The sequence below is a fragment of the Gadus chalcogrammus genome, chromosome 7, assembly GCF_026213295.1.
Source record: "Gadus chalcogrammus isolate NIFS_2021 chromosome 7, NIFS_Gcha_1.0, whole genome shotgun sequence".
Taxonomy (NCBI): Eukaryota; Metazoa; Chordata; class Actinopteri; order Gadiformes; family Gadidae; genus Gadus; species Gadus chalcogrammus.
The window spans coordinates 1,585,429-1,611,661 of record NC_079418.1 but is presented as its reverse complement, the minus strand read 5'-3'; the positions used below and the strand labels follow the sequence as shown (position 1 = coordinate 1,611,661).

At 42.6% G+C, this 26,233-nt stretch overlaps 1 protein-coding gene across 1 annotated transcript in view; it reads left to right on the top strand.

Annotated features, from left to right (window-relative positions):
• LOC130386704 (protein enabled homolog) overlaps window positions 1–22,502 on the top strand; it is a 43,926-nt gene extending 21,424 nt beyond the window's left edge. The window contains exons 9-12 of the mRNA XM_056595716.1: window positions 4,147–4,296; window positions 17,340–17,411; window positions 17,844–17,894; window positions 18,396–22,502. Of these exons, the coding sequence (XP_056451691.1) occupies window positions 4,147–4,296; window positions 17,340–17,411; window positions 17,844–17,894; window positions 18,396–18,778 (656 nt within the window). The 3' untranslated portion in view covers window positions 18,779–22,502. The remainder of the gene's footprint in view (window positions 1–4,146; window positions 4,297–17,339; window positions 17,412–17,843; window positions 17,895–18,395) is intronic.
• Window positions 22,503–26,233: the final 3,731 nt, after the last annotated feature.

The following is a 26,233-nucleotide window of genomic DNA, read 5'->3' as shown; positions in this document are numbered from 1 at the left end:
GGGGGGGGGGGGATGGATTTTAGTGAGATGGAGTCAACAAGGTCCACAATGAGGTTGGTGCGTGTGTGTGATCTAAGGAGGGGTCTGCTGGGTGTTGGTGTGTGGGGTGTGGTGGAATCTGGTGGGGAGTTATGGGTATGAATGACCTGTGCGTCTATGTGGATGATTGTCTCCTTGCGGGGGTTGGGAGTGGGAGAGGTTGGATGCAAGTGTGTGGATGGAGTGAGGGGGAACTCTGGAGAGAGGGTGGTGTATGGTGGTGTGTTGGTTGTTGCTCGGTCCTCTGAGGTGGAGGTTCATCTGGTGAGAGGATTTCTGACTGGGGGGAGTGGGGGAGAGGGTGGGGATGGGTGGGTGGGGGGTTGGTTGAGTTGGGGGGGGGGTAATTGATCTGAGGTGGTGTGGAGGGTGTGTGGTGCGACTCTGTGGGTGTCCTGGCTCCTGCTGCAGGTAGAAGGTGGGGCCCCTACCCCTTATCCTTGAGGGAGGGGGGAGGGGGAGGGCCGGTTGTGTGAGGGGGGGTCTGTTGTGTTTCTGGTTGTGTGTATAGTTGTGAGTTCCGTCAGTGTGGGGCGTGGGCCTGAATAGAGTGATCTAGGGCGGCAGTAGCTCAGGAGGTAGAGCGGGTTGGCTGGTAACCTGAAGGTTGTTGGTTCGATCCCCGGCTCCTCCTAGCTGAGTGTCGAGGTGTCCTTGAGCAAGGCACCTAACCCTGACTGTTAGCTCCCGACGAGCTGGCTGTCGCCTTGCATGGTTGACTCCGCCGTCGGTGCGTGAATGTGTGCGTGAATGGTGAATGTGAGGCAATATTGTAAAGCGCTTTGAGTGGCCAATGGTTAGAAAAGCGCTATATAAATGCAGTCCATTTACATTTACATCTAGGGTGTGCGTGGGTGCTGGTTGGGGAGGCAGAGGGAGGGGGGAGGGGGGGGGATCTGTGTGGCTGAGTGTGGGCTGTGGAGGTGTCGGTGAGGGGAAGGTCCAGGCTCGAAGTGGGGTGGTATGGGGACTGGTCGGTATGGGGGAGGGGGGGAGTAGGTTGAGGGGGTGTGGGTTGGTAATGAGTGGTGAGTGAGGGGCGGACGGTGTATGGAGTAGTGTGCGTTCTAGTTGATGGAAGGTGGTGGGTAACGCCCCGTGCCCACTACATGCGTCCGTCGACTGATGTGGGAAGGCGTGGCTGACTGATGGGGGAGTAGTCTTTGCAGAGGCATCCGTCAGCCAATCAAATCGCTTCGCCGGGTTCTTCCCGCTACTTCCTGCTTGTTGCGATGCAAGATGACCCGCTTTCCCGCTTTCCAGTATCGTCGGAGCCCGAGTCGCGTCACAGTGCTTAAATTTGCAGACGCGATCTGATTGGATGACGGATCCGTCGCTGCTGAAAAAGTTGAACATATTTCAACTTCTTGACTGAGCCGAAGGCTCCAACGGAACGTACGGATCCACAATGCATTGCGCGTCCGTCCCCATTAAAGTCAATGGGGATCACGCAACGGACGCATGTAGTGGGCACGGGGCGTAATAGTCTTTGGCCCAATCTCTTGTGCGCCCAGTTGGTCGCGATCTTAAGTGAGAGTGTGTTGGTGGGCTGGGGTGTTTGTGTGAGTTGGTCTATTGTGTGTGTGTGGACTTCTTTTAGGATCAACATGTCATTGTGCATCCAGGTGTTGGTGTTGTCATTATTTCTTTGTGATGTGGTGTCTGTGGGTGATGGGTTTGATGAAGTGTGATCATTTGTGGACCTGTCGTGACATCCCCCTGGGGAGTTCCCGGGAGGACACCGCTCTGTCCGCTGTGTCCCTGTGGTGCAGGGCCTGGAGTATTTTAAAATATACTTTGTCTTTTTCACGGGTTGGGCCATCTGGTGCAATGTACTGGGTGTGTGTTGGTGGTGGTGGGAGGAGTGGACGGGTGGATGGTGGAGGTGGTCTTTGTGGTCTGAGTGGTTGTGTGTGTGGGTGTGTTGGTGTGGGTCTGGTGTGTTCTGTGGTTTGATATGTGTGTGTGGGTCTATTGTGGTGAGGGTGGGTGTGTGGGGGTCTATACGGAAGGCTGGGGGGTCTATAACGGGATGTAGGTGTGGGAGGTAGCGTGCTTTTCAAATAGCGTAGCGTGCTATTTGAAAAGGGTGAAGCTGTGAGGGGGCTCTGACCTGCTGACGGAGAGGGTGGTGGTCCCGTGTTGGGTAGCCGGAGAGGGGGGTGGTCCCGTGTCAATTTGTCAAAATTGTTTGTCAAAATTGAATGACAAACAATTTTTGAATGACAAAAATTGTTTGTCATTCAAACAATTGACAACAATAGCACTGTATGTGATCTTGGAACCCATTCATACAACAGGCAGTGTTTGACTCTAACTATAGCATCAACTAGTTAACTTTAACCTATAAGTCAAGTCAGAGCTCTGGTCCAGACAGTGGTTTGTTACCAGTAGAGCTCTGGTCCAGACAGTGGTTTTTTACCAGTAGAGCTCAGGTCCAGACAGTGGTTTGTTACCAGTAGAGCTCAGGTCCAGACAGTGGTTTGTTACCAGTAGAGCTCAGGTCCAGACAGTGGTTTGTTACCAGTAGAGCTCAGGTCCAGACAGTGGTTTGTTACCAGTAGAGCTCTGGTCCAGACAGTGGTTTGTTACCAGTAGAGCTCTGGTCCAGAGAGTGGTTTGTTACCAGTAGAGCTCTGGTCCAGACAGTGGTTTGTTACCAGTAGAGCTCAGGTCCAGACAGTGGTTTGTTACCAGTAGAGCTCAGGTCCAGACAGTGGTTTGTTACCAGTAGAGCTCAGGTCCAGACAGTGGTTTGTTACCAGTAGAGCTCTGGTCCAGACAGTGGTTTGTTACCAGTAGAGCTCTGGTCCAGAGAGTGGTTTGTTACCAGTAGAGCTCTGGTCCAGACATTGGTTTGTTACCAGTAGAGCTCTGGTCCAGAGAGTGGTTTGTTACCAGTAGAGCTCTGGTCCAGACAGTGGTTTGATACCAGTAGAGCTCAGGTCCAGACAGTGGTTTGTGATCAGTAGAGCTCTGGTCCACACAGTGGTTTGTTACCAGTAGAGCTCAGGTCCAGACAGTGGTTTGTTACCAGTAGAGCTCTGGTCCAGACAGTGGTTTGTTACCAGTAGAGCTCTGGTCCAGACAGTGGTTTGTTACCAGTAGAGCTCTGGTCCAGACAGTGGTTTGTTACCAGCAGAGCTCTGGTCCAGACAGTTGTTTGTTACCAGTAGAGCTCTGGTCCAGACAGTGGTTTGTTTACCTGTCCTTGACCTGACCTGCAAACCTGAACAAATGTCCTCATTCCCCCCAGTTGGGACATTTTGCTCTGTTAAGCTGCTCTCACTCCGCCGCGCGGCAACTCGCCGCCTCCATTCATTTCATGAGGGACGGGCGGCAGAGGGGAGGCAGTTACAACCGAGGCTGTTGGACCAGGAAGCGGTCGCCGCCCACGTGATAGCGCACAGATTTTGCCCTACCAATCATCTTTCCCTGCGCTGAATCTTTCGGCGTCCGCTGCCCGGCGGTGGCAGAGAAAGCAGCCGCTTTAAGAACGCCTGGCCCTTCCCACGGCCGCGTGAACCCTCAGGCAGCGAGGCGGTTATCAGGGCGGCTTCCGCGCGGCGGTGTGCTAGCAGCTTTCGCGGGCAACTACAGTGGGAAGCTAACTGCTGTGAAGTAGATGAATTAATAAATGATGTCAATTAGAGTCCAGCAACGACAGGCACTGAACAACTTAATTTTTTTGCTGCAAAGACATTACATGAACGTTATTTTAATGGTTGCTGCTGTGACAGGTAAAGTAATTAAGAATCAAACCCCAGAATGCTGTATTCTTCAAGCAAAACAAATGAGAATATTTTAATACTTTTAAGCAAGGCATTTATTCAGACAAATAAAGCCTAAATAAATAAAGCCTTGCATAAATAAGCAAAGCCTTGTATGAAGTCTAAAGTGCATACAAGACAAATAATCTTCTGACATTCTGCTTGTGTGTGTGTGTGTGTGTGTGTGTGTGTCTGTGTGTGTGTGTGTGTGTGTGTGTGTGTGTGTGTGTGTGTGTGTGTGTGTGTGTGTGTGTGTGTGTGTGTGTGTGCGCGAGTTGACCAATCATTGCAAGCCAAGGATTGTTCAGAGTTAAAACATTTGACACCGTTTTTCCAGCTAATATAGCAGGGCTGAAGGCTGAGAGAAGAAGCCCTGGAAGCTGTCAGAGAGGAGCCATGGACACTGTCTCTGAACCGGACCCTGGGCTCACTATGGAACCTGAGGACAAGTCTTTAGACCCGAGGAAGACCAGCCACAGAAGATTTGGTAGGTGACCCTTTTAATAATAATAAATAATAATAATACATTTAATTTAGAGGCACTGTCTGGACCAGAGCTAATTTAGTGACACCCAAGGTCACCTTTTAGAGCATTTAAAAGAAATAAACCAGTCAAATAAACATTTTCATGTATTATGTTTCAGTATTACTGTATAACTGTGTGTATGAACGTATTACTGTATAACTGTATGTGTGTGTACATGTCAATAATCAGGGAATAATAACAACTATGCTAGAGACCACAGAGGGGTGTTCCACGACAGAGGTTTAACAAACACTGAGTTAACGCTGAACTCTAGGTTGATTGACCCTGTGCCGACTAACCCAGAGTTTTCGGTTCCACAGCAGCGGTTATGCATTAGTTCAATCAACTCGGGGTTGGTTAACACAGGGTTGTGCGCGTCCACGCCAAACCTAAAAATACGTGATGTATGGATCATGGAAACCCTGATCGATATGGCGAAACGGGACGCTTATTTCAATGGAATGGAACTTCAGGTTCTCCTGGAGAGCTATGACGAGGAGAAGGACATTATCACAAGAAAAGGGAGCGCTAAAGCCTCTGCAACCCGCAGAACCAAAGCCTGGCAGCGGATCGCTGACCGCGTAAATGCGTTAGTTACACGTCAAAAGCATGATCCTTAATATTTGAGCCATGAATATATAAATATCCCAGTTAAGCATTCTTAAAGATCCAACCACATAACCCCTTTCTTCTAAAAAAATGTACTCCGATCGCTTCCATGCGGTCAGCGGATCAAGTATAAAAATGAAGTATAAAAAAGGTACAAACTGGTAAGCTTTTCCCACCATCGTATTGGTATAAATTTAAATACGCCATTTTTTTAGGCAAATCATGAAAAGGCTGACAGTCGGCAGACTGGATCTGGCCCTTAAATTGTCTTGACCCCGGTGGAGGAGCTGTTAATAAACATAAATTCAGGGCGCGCTGGCATGGAGGGGGTACCTGGAGGTACCTACCTCCTCAGAGAGTCAGGGGCCATACCCCACTGGTTGAATGTAGGTTTTTGTGTTTTCTTGTATTTTAGATTTTTTTTGCCTTCGAAGTAACACATGCAAACCGTGTGCTTGCCACAGCGCATACTATTCCAAATGTTTATTTTTTTGGTAACTCAGTAGAAAACCTTAAAGTGAGAATTCATCAACTTCACAGATCAAGATGGATTAGTGCTTGTAATGAAGCCGCCGCCTACGATCAAACATTCTCCAGTGGATGCAAGTCTGTTAGGACTATTTTATAGCCTACTTTATGTTGTAAATGCCTCTCGGCATAGTACTCAGACAATATTGCTGTTTGTATGATAGGAGGCCGATACAAATCTTGGATGGGTCATCTGAAAGGACTGAGATGTGCTCAGCATTATAGCCTAGATAAAACTACCATTTGCAAAAAACTGAGGGCTACGCAAATAGTCTGGAGTGAACTGAGGCCAGGTCCTCGATTGGTAGTGTTGGCTATGTAAGGCTATTTAAATATATTACAGATTTGCGCGAGAATCTATATCTCTCCACTCCAGCAAAAAGTCATCCGATATGCCAAGATGTTGAGCCGTGGTCTTATCAATCGCTCCAGGTGGATTGCACGTATAATTAGTGCTCCGATATCAGCAGTTCTCTCATCAAAAGGGCATGCCATTGTGAACACATGAAATCTGCGGTGGACGCCGGTTGAAATACCCAAAACCGGGTTATGTTTCAAACTTAACCTGCGCAAAACCTGCTCCGACCATGTTTGATTCAGAGCATATGTTTCTATAGCAACTAACATACCGTGATCCTTTTGGAACGGAAAACCTAGGTTTACCGCAAACCCTGGGTTAACTTACCCGGTTATGTGATAAAACCGGCTTTGTGGAATACCCCACAGTACTTGTTCTGCTTAAGTATGTTCATGATGCAACACGAGTGCTACAGTACTTCTGATGTTACTTCTAGATGGGGAAGTAACATAACCGTAGGAAGATATCCCTGTGTACATAACTGTGTTTGTGTGTGTGTGTGTGTGTGTGTGTACTCGCCTAACTATCCAACAGTGGACTTCGGCGTCGTAACACCTTCACCAACAGGGGACCTCTGAGCCAAGAGGGGACATTTTTCAGGTCCCCTTTTGGTCATGCCTTAAATCAACCTAAAAACATGCCTAAAATATTTTTACGCATTTTCACAACTTTTGCCAAGAGGGGACCTGAAAGTGTGTGAGTGTTTAGCCCATACTCTATAGCGCCTCTGCTGGCCAGAGCTTGATTTTCAACGACCAATCCACACACGTCGCTTCAAACACTCCTCTATTGTGTGAACGACCTGCAGTCGTTCACACGTCTGTCAGAGTGTAGAGGGCTGTTAAACAGACTACTTAGTAAAGTCTCTTGAAACATGCACACAAAAATGGCTCAGCTTTAAAAGTTCCAGACTTTTTTTGCATGCAGTGACAGGGGTCCACTAATAATAATAATAATAATACATTTAATTTGGATGACACTGTTGGCTATTACAAAATGACACAAGTCCCTTCTTAGATAGCATGGAGCGACATTCACACTCCTTCTTTTATGAAAAGAGGTAATAACTATATATACTGTAAGGGAAAGATAGTAATCTCAACTAATGTAATAATAATTTGTCAAACTTGAATTGTTAGTGTGTTTTTAGGAAGGGAATTGTCTAACAAAAAACCTATCTATTCATTTGTATCAATTAAAATGATAAACAAATACAATATAAGGGTCTAGACCTTTGAAATAGTTAAATCCCCAAATTAGCCTTAATTTACCATTTTACAATGTACTCCAGTCCCCAATCTATTTTTAAAGAAATGCATTTGAATTGTTGATTTGCATCACAGAAAATGGTCCACACTTGTACTGTATGGAATGACAGGGGTCCACTGTTGGCTGATGCATAATGACAGAAGTTCCCTCTTAGATAGCATAGAGTGACATTCACACTCCATCATGGATGAGTAAAATAATAAATAAGCAAAATCGACAGTTCTTAAGAGGTAATAACAATCTAAATAAAATAAGATATATATATATGTATATACATAGTGTTATTTTGCAATTAAAGTTGCCCCAACAATGTTGTCATGAACACAAATATCTAAACTTAATAAGGTTTTTATTTTTTTACAACTACAAACTTGTGTGCTTAGTCTACGGTTCAAGGAATGCATTTTATCTGTTGATTTGCATAACATAACTTTTTCTAATGACAGGGGTCCACTGTTAGCTATTACAAAATGACACAAGTCCCTTCTTAGATAGCATGGAGCGACATTCACACTCATGCTTTTATGAAAAGAGGAAATAACTATATATACTATAAGGGATAGATAGTAATCTCAACTAATGTAATAATAATTTGTCAAACTCGAGTTGTTAGTGTGTTTTTAGGAATAGAATAGTCTAACAAAAACCTATCAATTAATTTGTATCAATAAAAATGATAAACAAATTAAAATTAAAATACAATATAAGGGTCTAGACCTTTGAAATTGTTCAATCCCCAAATTAGCCTTAATTTACCATTTTAAAATGTACTTCAGTCCCCAATCTATTTTTAAAGAAATGCATTTGAATTGTTGATTTGCATCACAGAAAGTGGTCCACACTTGTACTGTATGGAATGACAGGGGTCCACTGTTGGCTAGTGCATAATGACAGAAGTTCCCTCTTAGATAGCATAGAGTGACATTCACACTCCATCATGGATGAGTAAAAAAATAAATAAGCTAAATGGATAGTTCTCAAGAGGTAATAACAATCTAAATATGATATATATATATATATATTCAAATATATATGTATACATATATATTGTGTTATTTTGCAAGTAAAGTTGCCCCAACAATGTTGTCATTGTGGCTTGTCATGAACACACATTTCTAAACTTAATAAGGTTTTTATTTCTTTACAACTACAAACTTGTGTGCTTAGTCTACGGTTAAAGGAATGCATTTTATCTGTTGATTTGCATAACATAAGTTTTTCTAATGACAGGGGTCCACTGTTGGCTATGACAAAATGACACAAGTCCCTTCTTAGATAGCATGGAGCGACATTCACAATCCTGCTTTTATGAAAAGAAGAATTAACTATATATACTGTAAGGGGAAGATAGTAATCTCAACTAATGTAATAATAATTTGTCAAACTTGATTTGTTAGTGTGTTTTTAGGAACAGAATAGTCTAACAAAAACCTATCTATTAATTTGTATCAATAAAAATGATAAACAAATAAAATTAAAATACAATATAAGGCTCTAGATCTTTGAAATTGTTCAATCCCCAAATTAGCCTTAATTTACCATTTTACAATGTACTTCAGTCCCAAATCTATTTTTAAAGAAATGCATTTGAATTGTTAATTAGCATCACAGAAAATGGTCCACACTTGTACTGTATGGAATGACAGGGGTCCACTGTTGGCTGATGCATAATGACAGAAGTTCCCTCTTAGATAACATAGAGTGACATTCACACTCCAACATGGATGAGTAAAATAATAAATTAGCAAAATGGATTGTTCTTAAGAGATAATAACAATCTGAATATGATATATTTAGATTGTTATTATGATATATTTATGTAGGCTATTACAAAATGACACAAGTCCTTTCTTAGATAGCACGGAGCGACATTCACACTCCTGCTTTTATGAAAGAGGAAATAACTATATATACTCAATGTTACTATGTTTTTGTAACAGAATCTTAGGGCTCAGCTTTAATGGATTACTTAACCATTGTCAAGTATGAAACTGTATTAAATAAAGGGCTACCCAGAAGGCAAAGGACCAGTCAGCTAGAGGATGGCTAAATAATCATTCATGTCTCTCTACATATTTTTAAGAACAGTTGAGTGACCAGCAACCATGCGCTTCACAGATCCTAACTTTAAACTTAAATTGTGGTGTGTGCTGCCTCTGAGAAGTGAGAAACTTAGAGCGGGGGAGGGTTGTTGCTCTCTTCTCGTATCGTGATGGGGGATGGTTACCTGAGTTGACGATGGTCGTTAGGCCTTTCTACAGTGAGTTTCAAGGTTGCTAACTTGCCTCTGGCAATGCAACTGCAGACAGGTTGGCTTCCAGTTTTATTCTAGATTCTATCAAATGGCGGATTATTCTTTTGAATTCTAATAAATTGCTCTGATCATAATAAAATACTAATTTAACTATAGAGATACAGTAGGATTTTGTTACTATACCATTTATTCACCACATTATATACCGCTTTTAGGGAGGGGGGGATGTGGAATGGATTTACATACTTTATGCTACTTAAGGGTGCACTCACACCTTGCTCAACTGGCCCCATTGTTCTCTGGCCTGCACTCACACCAGGCACGGCGTTATGGGTGGGCCTGACGGACCCAGGCCCACCCACTGTTCAACAGGCCCACCCAAAACTTTTCTTAAAAAAATAAAAAATAAAATAATATATATTATATATTACATTTATTGCACGGTTCTTTTCAATGCTGTGGAATGAAAGCGTCAAGGGAAGTGTTTTTGCCTCTGAATCACGTCTTTGATATCACTCCGCATGTCAGGTATTCATAAACCCCAGCGTATTCGGTTGCTAAGCAACGTAAACGTCTTATGCAGACTATTTCTCTGCTAATCAACGCTACGAATAGTAATTATAAAAAGACAGACCTTGTGAAGTTCTTTTTTTGCATTGGCAATATAGCCTTTAACTTCACGTCTAATAGCCTCCAGTCCATCACCACATCAGTGACAGACACGATTGATTTGATCGAGAACCTCAAACAAGAACTGACAGACATGCGCTCAGGTGACTGTGCGTTCTTAAACATGTTGGCAACAACAAATAAGATGATGGAGGATCATGATGTCAACAACTGGGATGTACCCAGTTTGCCCTCCCGCTCAAGAAATCTCCCAGGCCGATTTGAGGGAAGTATCTTCACATGCACGTTGGGGAAATCGACAAGAGTGAGGAGTGACAGTGACCTGCGCAACATTTCCAACGCGCTAATAGACTGCCAGCTTAATGAACTGAACAACCGATTCCACAGTGACACCTATGGGCTCATCCCATCTGCAGCAATCCTGATGTCCCCATCCTCGATATAAATGACACCACTTTGGCTACTAAAGCGAACTCTCTCAATGATACAGGAAAGCGCTAGATAACCATATCAGAGTCGGAGCTCGCAGTGTTTGTGCAACTCAGAGAGAAGGAAAAAAGAGGAGAACATCTCAAAAGTATTCGTGAAGTGATGGACATATGCAATGAGGACGTTTTCCCGAATATCCATGCTGTCAAGCTCTGATTACACAATGACATCCTGTTTAGTTGAACGCGTCTTTTCCAGTGTCAACCGAATTAAAACAGCAAATAGGAGCACCATGCTTACAACTCGCCTTAAGTCCCTCTGTCTGTTGACATTTGAGAGACAGCTTACAGTAACTCTCGACTTCGATGAAATCATTGACATTTTCAAGAGCAAACCCCGCCGATTACTCCTGTAAATGAATTAATACATTTTCTTCTCATGCTCTCTCTTCTTCCCATGCCTATCTATTTTCATGTTTGGCAATCTTTTAAGCCTGCCTGTTGGCGCAAAACTACCCAGTTATTATTTTGATGTTCTGCCCTTAAGGATATTGTTAGTTTGCCTGATAAGTTAAAGGCTTCTGAAAGGCTTTGTTTTTGAAATGCAGCAAAATAAATGTTGATATTGATGGTTGCTCTGATTTGCGTTAAAGGGCTGTTAACCTTCTGACCTCGGATGACCGTGAATTTGCGGTAGACTATTTTAGTTATTATCTCGTAGTAGCCTAAATTTGAATGCATGTTCCGTATAATAAGCCCAGCCAGTCTGTTGCGATGTCGAAATATTGTTGAAAACTTAAACAATTCAACAGAATTACGAAATAGTCGGCCTCATGTTATACGAGCAGAACTAAACTACGAGGGAAATATTCCATTCCTGACTACTTTTACAGTCTATCTATAGGCCTTAGGTCTATAAAGTGACGTGCTAAAGCATGATGCGTAATTGAGATTCCAAAAGCGCTCTTCTTTGTTCATACCAACGTGAGCTAGATGACGTAGTCCTTGCGAGACTCTTCTTTCTTTATAGGTCCATGCCCTTCTTCCCCACAACAATCATTTTAAACAATGGCGGCAAGGGGTTCACGAGTGGGTTTACGTTGGTGCGATAGTGAAGTCAAGTGTTTACTTGAAATTTGGGCCGACGACAGCACTCAGTCGCAGCTGGACACCACGCTTGGTGATGACGTATTTATCGTATTACGACGTGATGACGTATGTATGAAGGAGCAATCGTGCCCAGGCCACGGCCTTTGGGAGCAGTGTGACCACGGGCCAGCGGGGGGAGGGGGGAAGGGGGAAGGGGGGGAATCTTGCTGAATCTTCCTGCAGCAAGGAACAGGCAAACGGCCCTAGTGTGAGTGGCCCCTGAGAAGTGAGAGATGGGGGAGGGTTGTTGCTCTTGTCTCGTATCGTGATGGGGGGATGGTTACCTGAGATACTATCTAGATACTATCAAACTAGCAGGTTTATTATTTTGAATTCGAATAAATTGCTCCGATCATAATAAAATACTAATTTAACTATAGAGATACAGTAGGATTTTGTTACTATACCATTTTGTTTCAAATCGCCACATTATATACTGCTTTAGGGAGGGGGGGGGGATGTGGAATGTATTTACATACTTTATGCTACTTAGGGTGCACTCACACCAACGCCGTTGGCAGTTTTCACACCTAACTGTCTCAACTGGCCCCATTGTTCTCTGGCCTGCACTCACACTAGGCCAGGGGTCTTCAATTAAAATTGAACAAGGTCCAGTTACTAAAAATTCATTCTAAGAAAGGTCTGAACCTACCACGTTCTAATAGCCTTCTTTTGTCAAATACAATCAACACGGCATATTACCTTATATTTTCAGATGTATTTATTTTCAATTTCCAAATAGCTTACTTTTAACCATGAAAAACTACTAAGTCAAAGTAACGAATATTAACATTTAAAGTAAACAAAACAGGTACATTAGGCCTGCAATTCAAGTAAACATAAAAAGTGCATAAGGCCTACATGTGAAGTAAGCAGAACAGGAACACCAGGCCTTCATTTCAAATCAACACAAAAAGAGCATTAGGCCTTCATTTCAAGTAAGCAAAACCGTGTCTCAAGTGGTGTTAGACCCAACAGGTCCTCACAGATCTTTCTTGTGTTGATGAAACAATCGCACATAAACCAAAAGCTGGGCATTTTCCGTTACATCTGAAGACTCATCAATGGCTAAGGATGGGGCACTCTGAACAGCCGCATGAAGCTGTGACAGTGCGTCATCTGATAACATTTCGGATTTTCTGGTTGTCGTTGCAGCTCACATTGGGATTTGCTTGATTTTTTCACAAAATTCATCCCTTTGTTTACCTTCAAATAACGTCTCGGCAGCGGCGTTCAAGCACTCCTTCACAACAGTCGTGTGAAGGAGTGCTTGATAAACAGTCAATTTATCACGGTTCAATCCATCAACAATCGCTGTTCCCTGCACTTGAACCGCCTTAAAGTTATCATCTGTCTTTTTGATGGAGTTACCTACAGCATATGTCAGAACCTGCACAATAGTATAAAGACCAAAGAAAGTTTGATGTGTTGAATTTTGTTTTTAACTTTGTGCTGTTAAACAGAAAAGATGGTCCCCACTTGGATTGTACAGAATGACAGAAGTCCCCTCTTTGCCTGTACAAAATGAAACTGGTCCCCTGTTAAATGGTATGGAGCGACACTTACACTCCAGCATTTATGTATTCATTAGGGTAGAAAAAAATTGTTAACTGCTTTCTCTATAGTACAAAATAAGTAATTTGCCATAGAGCCTTCACACAGTTCCTCCATAGTTCATAAGAGACATTTTGTCCTGAGAAAAAAAAATGTATACATAACAGGGCTAACTAGGGCTGTCAATCAATTAAAATATTTTATCGTGATTAATCGCATTATTGTCCATATTTAACTTGCAAATTGCCAATTAATTGCACATTTTTTAACCATTCTAAATATATTTTAAAAGATGATTATTGATTATTGATGAGGATTACATTTATTCTTTTCCACACTTCATGAATGGATCCATGCAGGAGTGTGAGGGTCGCCCCATACCATTTAACAGGGGACTTCTGTCATGTTTTACAATCCAAGTGGGGACCATCTTTTCATATTTTAGAGCACAATGTTTGTCTGTTCTTTGAATGTGAACTTATGTTTTTTCTGCTCTAAAAGCTTTTCTAAATTATATTTTTCCACAATATCATGACTTCAGTTTTAACTACCACAATTTATCACGGTTCAATCAAGCAACAATCGCTGTTCCCTGCACCTGAACATCCTTAAAGCTATCACCTGTCTTTTTGATGGAGTTATCTACAGCATATGTCGGAACCTGCACAATAGTATACAGACCATTCAAGAAAGTTTACAGTTTTTCTCAGTCGCTTTGGTTAATTTCTCAGATCAGAATTGAAATTCTCAAAACTACCTGTTCAATTTTCACATCAGTGTGTCACTTGTGCACATGAAAAAAACATTTATTAAAACACCCTTAAACATTTATTTGAAAACGTTGCGAATGCTTTGGTACATCCATGCACATGATTATGTACAATTCTCTGCTCTTTCCTACATTATCAATTGCTTATGTCATGTTGATCAAAATGTATTGTAATGGTCTCTATGGAAGAGTCTCACCCCCACAACATTTAGGTATTAGTTCATTGCATAAGTCTTTGCATGCAAAATGGTTGAACAAGTTGTCATAATATGTCAAGCATATTTCTATACATTTCTATACACTGGCCTTAGACTCTTTTTTTTGTTATTTTTTCTAAATCTATCCTGAATTGGTCAATTGCTACCAGTTGAATCTTGCCTTTTTCTAAAGAAGGGAAATGTGTGAAGTGTTAGTTCAACCAACGATCAACCAATAGCTCAAAGGTGCATCTCCTGAACCATGAACTGGCAAGTATATAGCTGGAGCACAACACAATGTTACAGTAAATTGTCTGAGAATTTGTGGCCCAACACACAGGAACGTCAGGAGTTGTAGGATGACTGCACTGTAATTCCGACAGCAATGCATGTACAGTTTTCCCTAAGGAGATTTATGTTCACATTTCTAGCAATGACATGGTCTGTCAACAAATTGCAGTACAAACAGTCAAAGCGTAAATGTGAATCTTGTCCAGTCTCTTGCAATCAATCTCCCACATACACTAAGGTGTAACTTACAATTTACAATAATTGTCTTCAAAACTTTAGCCATAGTTTACATCAGATTATCCCTCAAGAGTACACTGTTATATTGACAACATGACTAAGCAATTTGACTGTCTTATCCGTAGACAATGACGCAAGGACTTGTCATTCTGATGGCACTGACATGTTCATTGAAACAGATATTTACTTTTGAGAGATGAACTAAGGATTTTGAGCAAGAGACTGGCTTTTGCAGGTAATCCATGGTGTTTTGCTATTTGAACGCATTGTTTTGAGAAATGCACTTACTGCTTTTCAAATTTCATTTCTGATCTGAGAAATTTACCAAAGCGACTGAGAAAAACTGCAAACAGAAAAGATGGTCCCCACTTGGAATGTACAGAATGACAGAAGTCCCCTCTTTGCCTGTACAAAATGACACTGGTCCCCTGTTAAATGGTATGGAGCGACACTTACACTCCAGCATTTATGTATACATATGGGTTGGAAAAAAATGGTTGACTGCTTTCTCTATCGCAAAAAAATAAATAATTTGGACAGTTTAGACAGTTCTTCCATAGTTCAAAAGAGACATTTTGTCATGAGATAAAAAACGTTTATATAACAGGGCTAACTAGGGCTTTCAATTAATTAAAATATTTAATCGTGATTAATCGCATTATTGTCCAAATTTAACTTGCAAATTGCAAATTAATCGCACATTTTTTAACCCTTCTAAATATATCTTAAAAGATGATCATAGATTATTGATGAGGATTACATTTTTTCTTTTCCACACTTCATGAATAGATCCATGCAGGAGTGTGAGGGTCGCCCCATACCATTTAACAGGGGACTTCTGTCATGTTTTACAATCCAAGTGGGGACCATCTTTTATATTTTAGAGCACAAAGTTTGTCTGTTCTTTGAATGTGAATTTATGTATGGGACAGTTTTTTCTAGATTATATTTTTCCACAATAACATGACTTCAGTTTTAACTACCACAATTTATCACGTTTCAATCAATCGACAATCGCTGTTCCCTGCACTTGAACCGCCTTAAAACTATCATCTGTCTTTTTGATGGAGTTACCTACAGCATATGTCAGAACCTGCACAATAGTATACAGACCATCAAAGAAAGTTTGATGTGTAGAATTTTGTTTTTAACTTTGTGCCGTCAAACAGAAAAAATGGTCCCCACTTGGATTGTACAGAATGACAGAAGTCCCCTCTTTGCCTGTACAAAATGACACTGGTCCCCTGTTCAATGGTATGGAGCGACACTTACACTCCAGCATTTATGTATTCATTAGGTTAGAAAAAAATTGTTAACTGCTTTCTCTATAGTAAAAAATAAATAATTTGCCATAGAGCCTTTAGACAGTTCTTCCATAGTTCATAAGAGACTTTTTTTCGTGAGAAAAAAAGACGTATAGATAACAATGCTAACTAGGGCTGTCAATCAATAAAAATAATTAATGATTAATCGCATTATTGTCCATATTTAACTTGCAAATTGCAAATTAAACGCACATCTTTTAACCCTTCTAAATATATCTTAAAAGATGTTTCTGATTATTGATGAGGATTACATTTATTCTTTTCCACACATGAATAGATCCATGCAGGAGTGTGAGGGTCGCCCGATACCATTTAACAGGGGACTTGTCATGTCATGTTTTACAATCCAAATGGGGACCATCTTTTATATTTTCCCATGTAAACGCACTGACAGAAGCAACAGTTGCAGTTGGCAAACACTCATTGAGTGAAACAATAGGCACAGAGAGCTCCCTTGCTGCAGTGAATGGAGTCCCCTCTTTGATATGTAAATATCGCTTAAGTATTCAAGTCCCCTCTTGGCAACTTCTTTAAAAGAAATAAAAAAAACACATTTGAAGTTATATTATGACAAAATAACTTAAAACTAAACTCTGTATTATGTTTTTGTATTTTTTAAATGACCAGAAATAGAGGTCCACACTTGGTCGATGAAAACCGATAGTCCCCTGTTGGTATGGTAAACGTGTATGTGTGTGTGTGTGTGTGTGTGCAGGGGCGGCCCCAGCACATTTGGCGCTCTAGGCGAGCTTCACTCCTGGCGCCCCCCCCCCCCCCCCCTCCGCAAAAATAAATAAATAAATAAATAAAAATAAATAAAATAGTTGGTTAATTCCCCACGAAAACTGAATTGCAACCTTGAAAAACTGTTTTGCCCTGTAACTGCATTTCTTTCAAATAAACACAACATTGATCGCAACGATGAACAAACATTAATTCAAGAATAAAATCCACGGAGGAAAAAATTGCGCCCCGGATAGCTTTTGCCTCTTCATTTTCTTGATTTCGTTCTTGATTCTCGATTCTTGAAAACACTCTAACCAAACGCCTTATAGTACTAGCATGTTCTGACGAAACCAAGGAGGTAGGTTCCCCTTCCGTTTTCGATTTTTGGCTCATTTTACCCTAATGTTAGATTTATTTTTTTTAATGTCAAAATATTGGTTGGAGATATAGAAGGGGCGCAAAAATATGAGCCAGGAGGGAGAAAAAAAAAAAAAACTTTTTTTTTTTTCGGGCGCATTATTTTGCGCTCCCCCTCTAGATGGCGCTCTAGGCGGCCGCCTAACCCGCCTGTAGGGAAGGCCGCCCCTGTGTGTGTGTGTGTGTGTGTGTGTGTGTGTGTGTGTGTGTGTGTGTGTGTGTGTGTGTGTGTGTGTGTGTGTGTGTGTTCTGTTCCTGAACAGCCCTAAAGTCCTGCAACATTGTCTTGCTGATATTCGGACTGCTGAGTGTTCTCCTAATCTCCCTGCATTTCAGTGAGTCTAAATCATATTATTCTGAAAAAGATAAAAATAATAATCGAAGTAAAAATAGTAATATTATTATTGATATTATTATTATTATTATTGTGGGAATGGGTTAGCCTAGCGATTATTAGGTCTTGCACTTGGTGCTATGAACATCTTTACTGTACCGACAGCGATATATTGTTTAACTACTTATGACAAATGTATTTATTGTAAGTCGCTTTGGATAAAAGCGTCTGCTGAATGCCCTAAATGTAAATGTAAATAATCACAATAAATGTTATCGGTATAATAATTAGTATTTATATTAATATTAATTGTAAATGCATGTTTTCTTTCAGGGGGATGGACTTTGTGTTGGGTTCGCTGTGGGTCCTGTTATGTTAGGATGTCATTCTGTTTTAGAGCTCATATCTTCTTTACTCCTCTGTCCTGTCCTAGACTCAGCAACACCTTGGACGGAGGGGAGAGAGCACTTAATGGATGAACTCGGTGAGGGTTTTATAGAAGTTATGAGAGTTATTAAATTGATCATGTTATTTCATTCAAAAATACTCTTGGCTTTTGTGATTTATGTTTGAACATCCCTCCTTACATATATATATATATATATATATATATACATATATATATATATATATATTTATTGTCAGGCTAACACAGCATAAACAGTGTTAAACTACTAACCAAAATAAAGGATGTCCCCTTGTGGCAGTATGGTGGTACTGCAGGTGTTGTTAGGCTCCTCTTCCAGCAGGGGGAGCAGTAGAGTACAGTGGCGCTCGTTTTTGTTATGCGCTCAATAGAGTGAGGTTTACAGTTCTACCTAAGGCAAAAATGGACCGGTTTGACACTGCTGTGTTATTCAATCATGTTTGAAAAGGCAGGCGAGAATACTTGGTGTGAAACTCCTGGGTCGCCCTTTAGTGGACAGGTGTTGGGATAGAATGAAGGGAGTGTCTTATGCTTCTTCTCTCCTCCTGGTTTCTTCAGGTTCAGTGATGCCCACAGAGGAGGTGGAGGAGGCCCCCAGCATCACAGAGTTCCACTCTCCTACCCACGTGTTGCCCGTGGGCCAAACGACCTACTTCACCTGCAATGCCAGCGGCACGCCGGAGCCCACAGTAGAGTGGCTCCACAATGGCCGGCCCCTGGAGAGAAATGGCACAGACAACCAATCAGAGGCCTGGGTGGAGAGGGGGTTCCTCTTCGTCAGAGGAGTGAGGTATGGCGTGAACACGGTCTGCTGCATGGCAAGCAACAGCGCTGGCACGGCCAATCACACCGCTGAGCTGCTTGTCTTTGGTAAGTTCTGGATCCAAGGAGAGATGCTTGTTGTTTATGTGTTCATAGCATTGTTGTTGATATATTCATAGCATTGTTATTGATATATTCATAGCATTGTTGTTGATGTATTCATAACATTGTTGCTATATTCATAGCATTCTTGTTGATATATTCATAACATTGTTGTTGATATATTCATTTAATAACAAATAATTTGGAACACTGAACAGATTTGAACAGAAAGAGTACTATTAAAGTATAGCCAAATTAATAAAGAAATAACCAAAGATTGCAGTTGGAGGATGCTTTTTGCTGTTTGGTTGGTCAAATATCCTTATTAGCGCTTCTTATTAGGCTATGTAGCTTAAATAATGACATAATCAGGCTGTATAGAATGCAACATGTTTAATAGCCTAACTTTCAATAGATGGGGAAAAACATGAACGTCTAACATGAACGTCGAAATAACGAGGCATAGTGTTACGAGTAGCATATGTGTGTGCGCGAGATTGGCAGTGTGCGTATGCGTGTGTGAGTGACGTCAGCGAGTGAGTGGACGAGCGAGGAGAGGGAGCGGTAACGTGTGTGTCTAGTGAAGAAGCGAACGAGTCCGGTAGAATAAAGTACCCATCATGTCAATAATTGGTGGCCGCTTCATTCCGACCTATAAGCAGACAAACTGCCAGTCAAATCACACAAAACAATGGAGACAGGATCACAGAGGCAATTTTTTTCGCGCTTGGCCCTCTCTGGATAAATGTCGTTCATATCGCATATGAGGACTTCGACGGCTGTGGAGAAATGCAATCCTCCGTAGCCACGGAGAGCTGTCATCACAGAGAGGCCATCTCATCGCAGATTTACGGCATAGGAGGGTGCGCTGTCAGCAGACTATTATTTAGACAATTATTAGCAAATTTTAATCTGACAATTTGACCGGAGAGTTAGAAAGGTCATATCGCGCTTCTGCCTTCTCACACCGCGAGACAGGTTCGTGGCTTTGAGTGTCGCGATTTCGGTTTCGATACGCGTATCATTACAGCCCTAGTGTATATATATGTGTGTGTGTGTGTGTGTGTGTGTGTGTGTGTGTGTGTGTGTGTGTCACTACATGTTTATATGAGTACTTTATTTTATGGTCACTTGTGTCACCCCCTGCTTTACCCAAAACGTAGTGAACCCAAAACCGTGATATGAACCGAACCACAAATTCTGTGAACCGTTCCCAAATTTTTGTGGGTGTCATGACGTGACAGAGGTGTTTTTTAAGTCCATTGACGTTTAGTTTCTACCGGAAGAAGACAACCAGCCATGTGTGTTGTCCAATGGAACCTAGCCTCAAACCACTGAACAACAAACTATAACTCAGATGTGCAAACTTAATGGACAAGTGTAAGGAATGTGAAATAGGACAGGAATAGAAAATAGAAATCGTACAATTATTGAAGATTTTGTACTTGTACTGCCATTACACACACATTTCACATACTGTGTGTGTATATTAGTATGTTTGTTTATCTATGTGTATGTACGTTTAAGTATCAGTACATAGTTATACGTATGTTTACGTATGTGTACCAGTGGCGGCTGGTGGTTTTTAAATTGAGGGAGGAAGGACTGCGCGCTTGGTTGCTATTGGCCTGCTTGCACTGTTAGTGTGAAGGAGCGTGGCGAGGGGTCCCAAGGGCTGGACACAGGGAGGCAGAGACGGGGTAAAGGAAAGAGGTTTTACTGGGACACGGGGTAGATGACAAGCTGGGGCGAAGCAAGCAGGAGACATAGGTTCAGCATGATGTATGGGGGGGTATTCGTCAGTATGACATCGATATATAATATTCTAAAGTCAGAAGCCGAAACCCATGGCATTTGGTGATAGTTCAATCACAATTTAATGTGAATACCAGAGTTCCCGTTGTCCGGGAATTACCGGTCTTTGACCGGAAAAAAAATGAGGAGGACCGAAAATTCTAAATGTCTCCGGTCAGAATGACCGATTGGAAATAAGGCCCCGTCCACACGGAGCCGAAACGGGCGAAGGTTGTAGCGTAGCCTGTGTGATAAAATAAATAAGTTGTTACATTTCGTGCACTCGCTCAAATTGATCGCTATAGACTACCGTAGGTTTATGAACTAAACCCGGCCAGCTAGCGAAAGCCGGCAGCAAGCTTTGCGGAGTACCGGCATTTAACAACCATGGCGAATCAAAATATGATCACACACTTCTTTTTCTGTATAAAGCATGCCTATACATTTTTTTAAGTGCAATAAACACGGACAATATCCGACAGATTTTTTTCCAATTTCACTGGTAAAATGAAACCTTCCCGGTCACATGACCGGCACCAATTTCTTCTAGCGGAAACACTGGTGAATGCGACTCAAAATTATACAATGAACACACATAAAATCATCAATTGGTTTACTAATGTCCAATGTATTTTTTACTAACATCAACAATGAAACTAATTTGAATTCTATAATTAGCTACTTCTAACTTGTACAAAGTACAGAATATATCAGTGCTTTGTAAAATCCCATATGGCTCTCATGATGATTAAAAAAATAATAATAATAACTACTCGTTACTGAAAAAAGTGGTCCAAGTCCAGTAACGCCTCACTAAGTAACGCGTTACTGGCATCACTACTGAGACTACCACCAATAGCGACAATGCATCGTAAGGCATTGATGAACGCGTCGGTCGTCATATCCTCTAACATCTCGATGTGCACTGCCCTGGAACGAAGACATTTGAAGAGTGTCGTGGCAAAAGAGTTTGAGTCTAAGACAGATGAGATATTTAGATGCAAAAAGCACACAATACTTGTAGACAATATGGTGGTCATATATATTTGTAATAAAAGTACGAACAAAGATACATCACAACATGCATCAACAAACAACATAACAGGCATACACTACAATAATCGGAGGCCTCAGATGGGAATTCGCCCTGCGTGTTACTTCATACTCTAAAGGTATGCTCGGGAGTCCACAGAGTGTTCCAAGTAATGAGTTCTTATTCACTTGGGTCGGGTTCTGGAGGGGGTCTGCCCCCCAATAAACCAAAAGCCTTTTGTTTACCTGATGGTAATCTTCACAATCGAAGCTCCCCAGGATGCCATTGAAGGGGATAGCGGTCGTGCCATGTAACCTTTTGCTTCCTCGACACTAGCCAGGGGGTCGAGAAACAGGCCCACACATCAAAGGATTGCATGGAAACAGATTACATTGCCCGCAAGGAGGCGAGAAGGCAGGCAATATATATGCATCACACATAATAGCAACAAAACTTAAGTTCAAAGATAGACAAAAACAATACAATATGTGGATTTTCCATCACAAGAAGAGGCTGTACCGTTTCTGTTCTTTACGACCCTGCTTGGTGTGAAAAGGACCGAAGCAGTCCATGCCGCAGTAAGTGAACGGTGCTGTAGGTAGGCTCAACACGGTCACTCGGTAAGTCCGCCATCCGTTGTTCCTCTGGCGGTGCACGCACCCTCCTGCACCGTACACACTGCCTGATGTGTTGGGCTACCGCTTTACTTCCACCAACTATCCCGTAACCATTGGCTCTCAATCCATTGAGAGTTTGTCCTCTGCATTGATGTTGTACTTTGTCATGATGATGAGTAATGATGAGCCTTGTGACAGCGCCATCTTTAGGCAGGATTACTGGGTGTTTCAACTCCAGAGGCGCAGATGCCTTCCTCAGTCTACCTCCCACCCTCATTATTCCCTCTTGGAGGAACGGGTCAAGCAGATAGAGTTGGTGGCTGCAAGGCAGCTTTCCTGATTTCTGGCTGAGCATGTTCAACTCCTCTGGAAGGCATCGTGTTGTGCGAGCTTGCTTTCTCTCTTCGACGTTTAAAGGTTATGTGGTCTTGATTTTCTGTCACGCTCCACTGAGGAGACCGATCTTTACTTCGTCAAGCAAATCAACGGGGACGGGGCGGAGAACGTAGTCGGGGGCAGGCAGGATCGGGAAACAGGGGCAGAAGACAGGCGAACGAGGATCCAGAGGGATGAGACGGGGAACGTAGTCGGGGACAGGCAGGGTCGTGAAGCCGGGACAGGAGACAGGCGAACGAGGATCCAGAAGGACGAGACGGGGAACGTCGTCGGGGACAGGCAGGGTCTTGAAGCCGGGACAGGAGACAGGCGAACGAGGATCCAGAAGGACGAGGCGGGGAACGTAGTCGAGGACAGGCAGGATCGGGAAACCGGGAACAGGAAACAGGTGAAAAGCTGGAGAGACTTGCATGAACCTAACAGCAAAGACAATCTGGCAACAGGTGAACAGTGTTCAGCCAACTTAAAGGCTCCACTAACCACCTGACGCAGCCCAGCTGCGAGGGTGAAAGGGGCGTGACGGACAGACCGTGACATTTTCTTAGCCAAACGTTGGATACGAGCAATAACATTGACTGCTATGATCCATCTTGAGAACCGTGACGGGTCCTTCGATGTCAAATGGCCTGGCAGCCTCAGTTTTAGTACCTGTGTAATCCTTACCTCTGGATCTCCCACCAGTAGATCTGATGTAACCTGGTTTGCGGCTATCTCTCTTTCCCATAAAAACTTAGGTTAGGTCAGTGGTTTCTCAAATTCTCTAGATGCGGTTTGCGACAAAGACATGGAACCTTCGCGCTTCATTGTTGATGTAGCCGAGAACCACATGAGAATCAGTCCAATAATATTCTTCATCAATCTTGAGCTCTAGCTCCTCCCTCAACATGTTGCTCACTTCTGCTGAAGTTACTGCAGCAGTTAGCTCCAACCTCGGTATGGTGACTATTTTGGTTGGCGCGACTCTCGCTTTGCCCGTGACCAAGGAGCAATGCATTTTATCTTTGCTCAACAGCCTGATATAAGAGCAATGGCCATACCCTTGACTGCTCGCATCAGAAAAATGATGCAGTTCAGCTCTCTGGACCTCACAAAGCCGTCGGGTGTGAAGCATCTTGGTATCTCGATCCTCTCAAGGTTTTCCAAATCCTTCATCCAAGTCTCCCATCTTACCCTGGGCAGTGATTCGTCCCAACCCGTACCTCTCCGACACATCTCCTTCAGCACTCTTTTACCCTAAAGGATGAATGGCGCTAAAAACCCTTAAGGGTTGTATAGAGAGGCCATGATCGAAAGAATCCCTCGTCGTGTCCACTGTTCCATCGTACACCGAGCACTCTTTGCACTGGTAATTCATCATGTTTGAGATGGACATTTTTCACCTCTACAGCACATTCTTCAATGTTGAAGGAGTCCATTACCTCTTGGTTATTGGAAAGGAATTTGTGAAGGTGCAACCCTCCCTTGGCACACAGAGCTTGAGCTTCCCTTGCTAACTAAATTGCCTCACCGACTGATTTCACGCTTATGAGGCCATCATCAACGTAGAAATGCTTCCTGATGAAGCTAGCTGCAGAGGGGCATTCTTTCTCATTTTGACTGGCAAGGTGTTTCATGCCATAATTGGCGGAGCCAGGGGAAGACGATGCTCCAAACAGATGCACCTTCATGCGGTGCTCTGAGGGTTCTGAGATTGTGTCTCCATTTTCCTACCAGAGAAATCGCAAATAGTCTCAGTCTTCTTTGCTGACATGAAACCTTTGGAAAAAAAATCCACTTTGCACGTGACTGCAATGGGTTGTTTACAGAAGCGACACAGTACAGCTGTGAGACCATTTGTAAGGGTCCTGTTAGCAGATGATCATTTAATGAGGTGCCTTCGTACTTTGCAGAGAAGTCGAAAACCAACCGAATCATGTCTGGTTTCCTGGGGTGGTAACCTCCTTGATGTGGGATGTACCAGACTTTCCCAGGCTCTGGTTGGATGTCTACTTTCTCTGCATCACCGTCCTTGAAAACACCTTCCATAAACCTCACATAGTCATTTTTGAACTTGGAGTCTCTGTCCAGCTTCCTTTTGTGGTGCTTCAACCAAGCCAAAGCCAGCTTCTTGTTATCTGGTAGGTCAGGACGTACTTTAAAGGGAAGAGGCATCTCCTGGTGGCCAAGCTCGTTTTGCTGGATTCCTCCCTTTACGATCTGCAGGAAGAAAATATCTTCTTGAGACATGCATTTGTCGCCTTATTTGGTGTCTGCAAAGTCGGACTCAAGAGCCTTAATGATAGAAGATGTTGTTACATGTGGTAGCTCTCTTGCAGATACCCGATGGCAAAGTCTAGTCACATCCTTAGCAATCACCCCCAGTGATGACCTTTCTTGGTATTAGCGCTCTTGAGCAGGATAGCCAATCAATAATCCCACACCACAGTCCATTAATGGGGGTATCTCCTCGGCCATGTTGACAAGGTGTTTCCATTTTTGGGCTGTTTGACAAATGGGGATATGTGTGCGTTCGAGAGGAATGAAATCTATCATGTAGGCTGGAGGTAAGCTGATGGAAATGTTTGAGGAGAGACCTCTGACTTTGAGATCACATACTCTTTGACTCTTCACAACTGAATCTTTCCCCATCATGGTGGAGATCTCAGCTTCACAGTTTCCATCGCTGCCTGAAGCTTTTCAGACAGCTCTTGATCCACAAATGTGTGACTGCTTTGAGTGTCCAGCAGGGCATATGCTAGGGTTTCATTATTAGGAGCGTTAGGTGCTGAGATCCACACTGGCACGATCATAGATGTGCCCCCACCTTCTCCATTCATGCAGCATGATAATGAGGATGTACTATCCTCAACCGCACTTCACCTTGAGTCTGCTGAGAAACGATCTTCATGCAGTGGAGTTGGGTTATTCTTTCTGCATATGCCACACATGGCTCTGTTTCTACCGTCTTTAGAGCTGTGACCTTTTCTTAGACATGCAAAACACAATTTATTTTCGTGTATGCATTTTTTCTTTTCTTCTATAAACATTTCGGTTAGCTTTCTGCATCTTTGTATGGAGTGGTTTTCACCACAACAAATACACTTAGTCATGTTTGAGTTTTGCAGTGGTGTGATACATTTCTTTGATTTCTCCGTGTCTCTCAACTGCATTTCACCAAGGTCTGGAATGGATGTGAAGCTTGATAGAACTGGAGCTTTCATATGTTTGTGGCAAACGTGTTTGCTTTTGAGTGCTTCACCTCCCATACTGGTCTCACTGTGGAGTGCCTTAAAGCATGTAAGGATGACACTGGATTACATGCAATACGTGCCTCTATAGCGATGTATGAAGCAAACTCATGAAAGCTCGGACAGTCCTGCCTCGATCCAGCTGCTCCGTGACGTAGCGGTTCCACCTGGACGTCACCCATTCGGGAAGCATGGCCAGCATTTTCTGGTTCTCCTCGCAGTCATTCAGAACTTGTAGGCCCTTCATATGAGACATGGCGCTACTACATGTTTGCAGGAAATCACTGAATTCTCTCAGTTTGACGAACACTTTTCCACCAATCCTTGGCCACGTATTTAGTTTCTCTCTGAAAGCTTGTTGGACTACGAAGGACTGACCATATCTTGCGTTCAACCTATCCCATGCTTGTTGATAGGCTTCCTCATCTTACCTGTAGAAGCTGTCTTCTAGAAAGGATTTTGCCT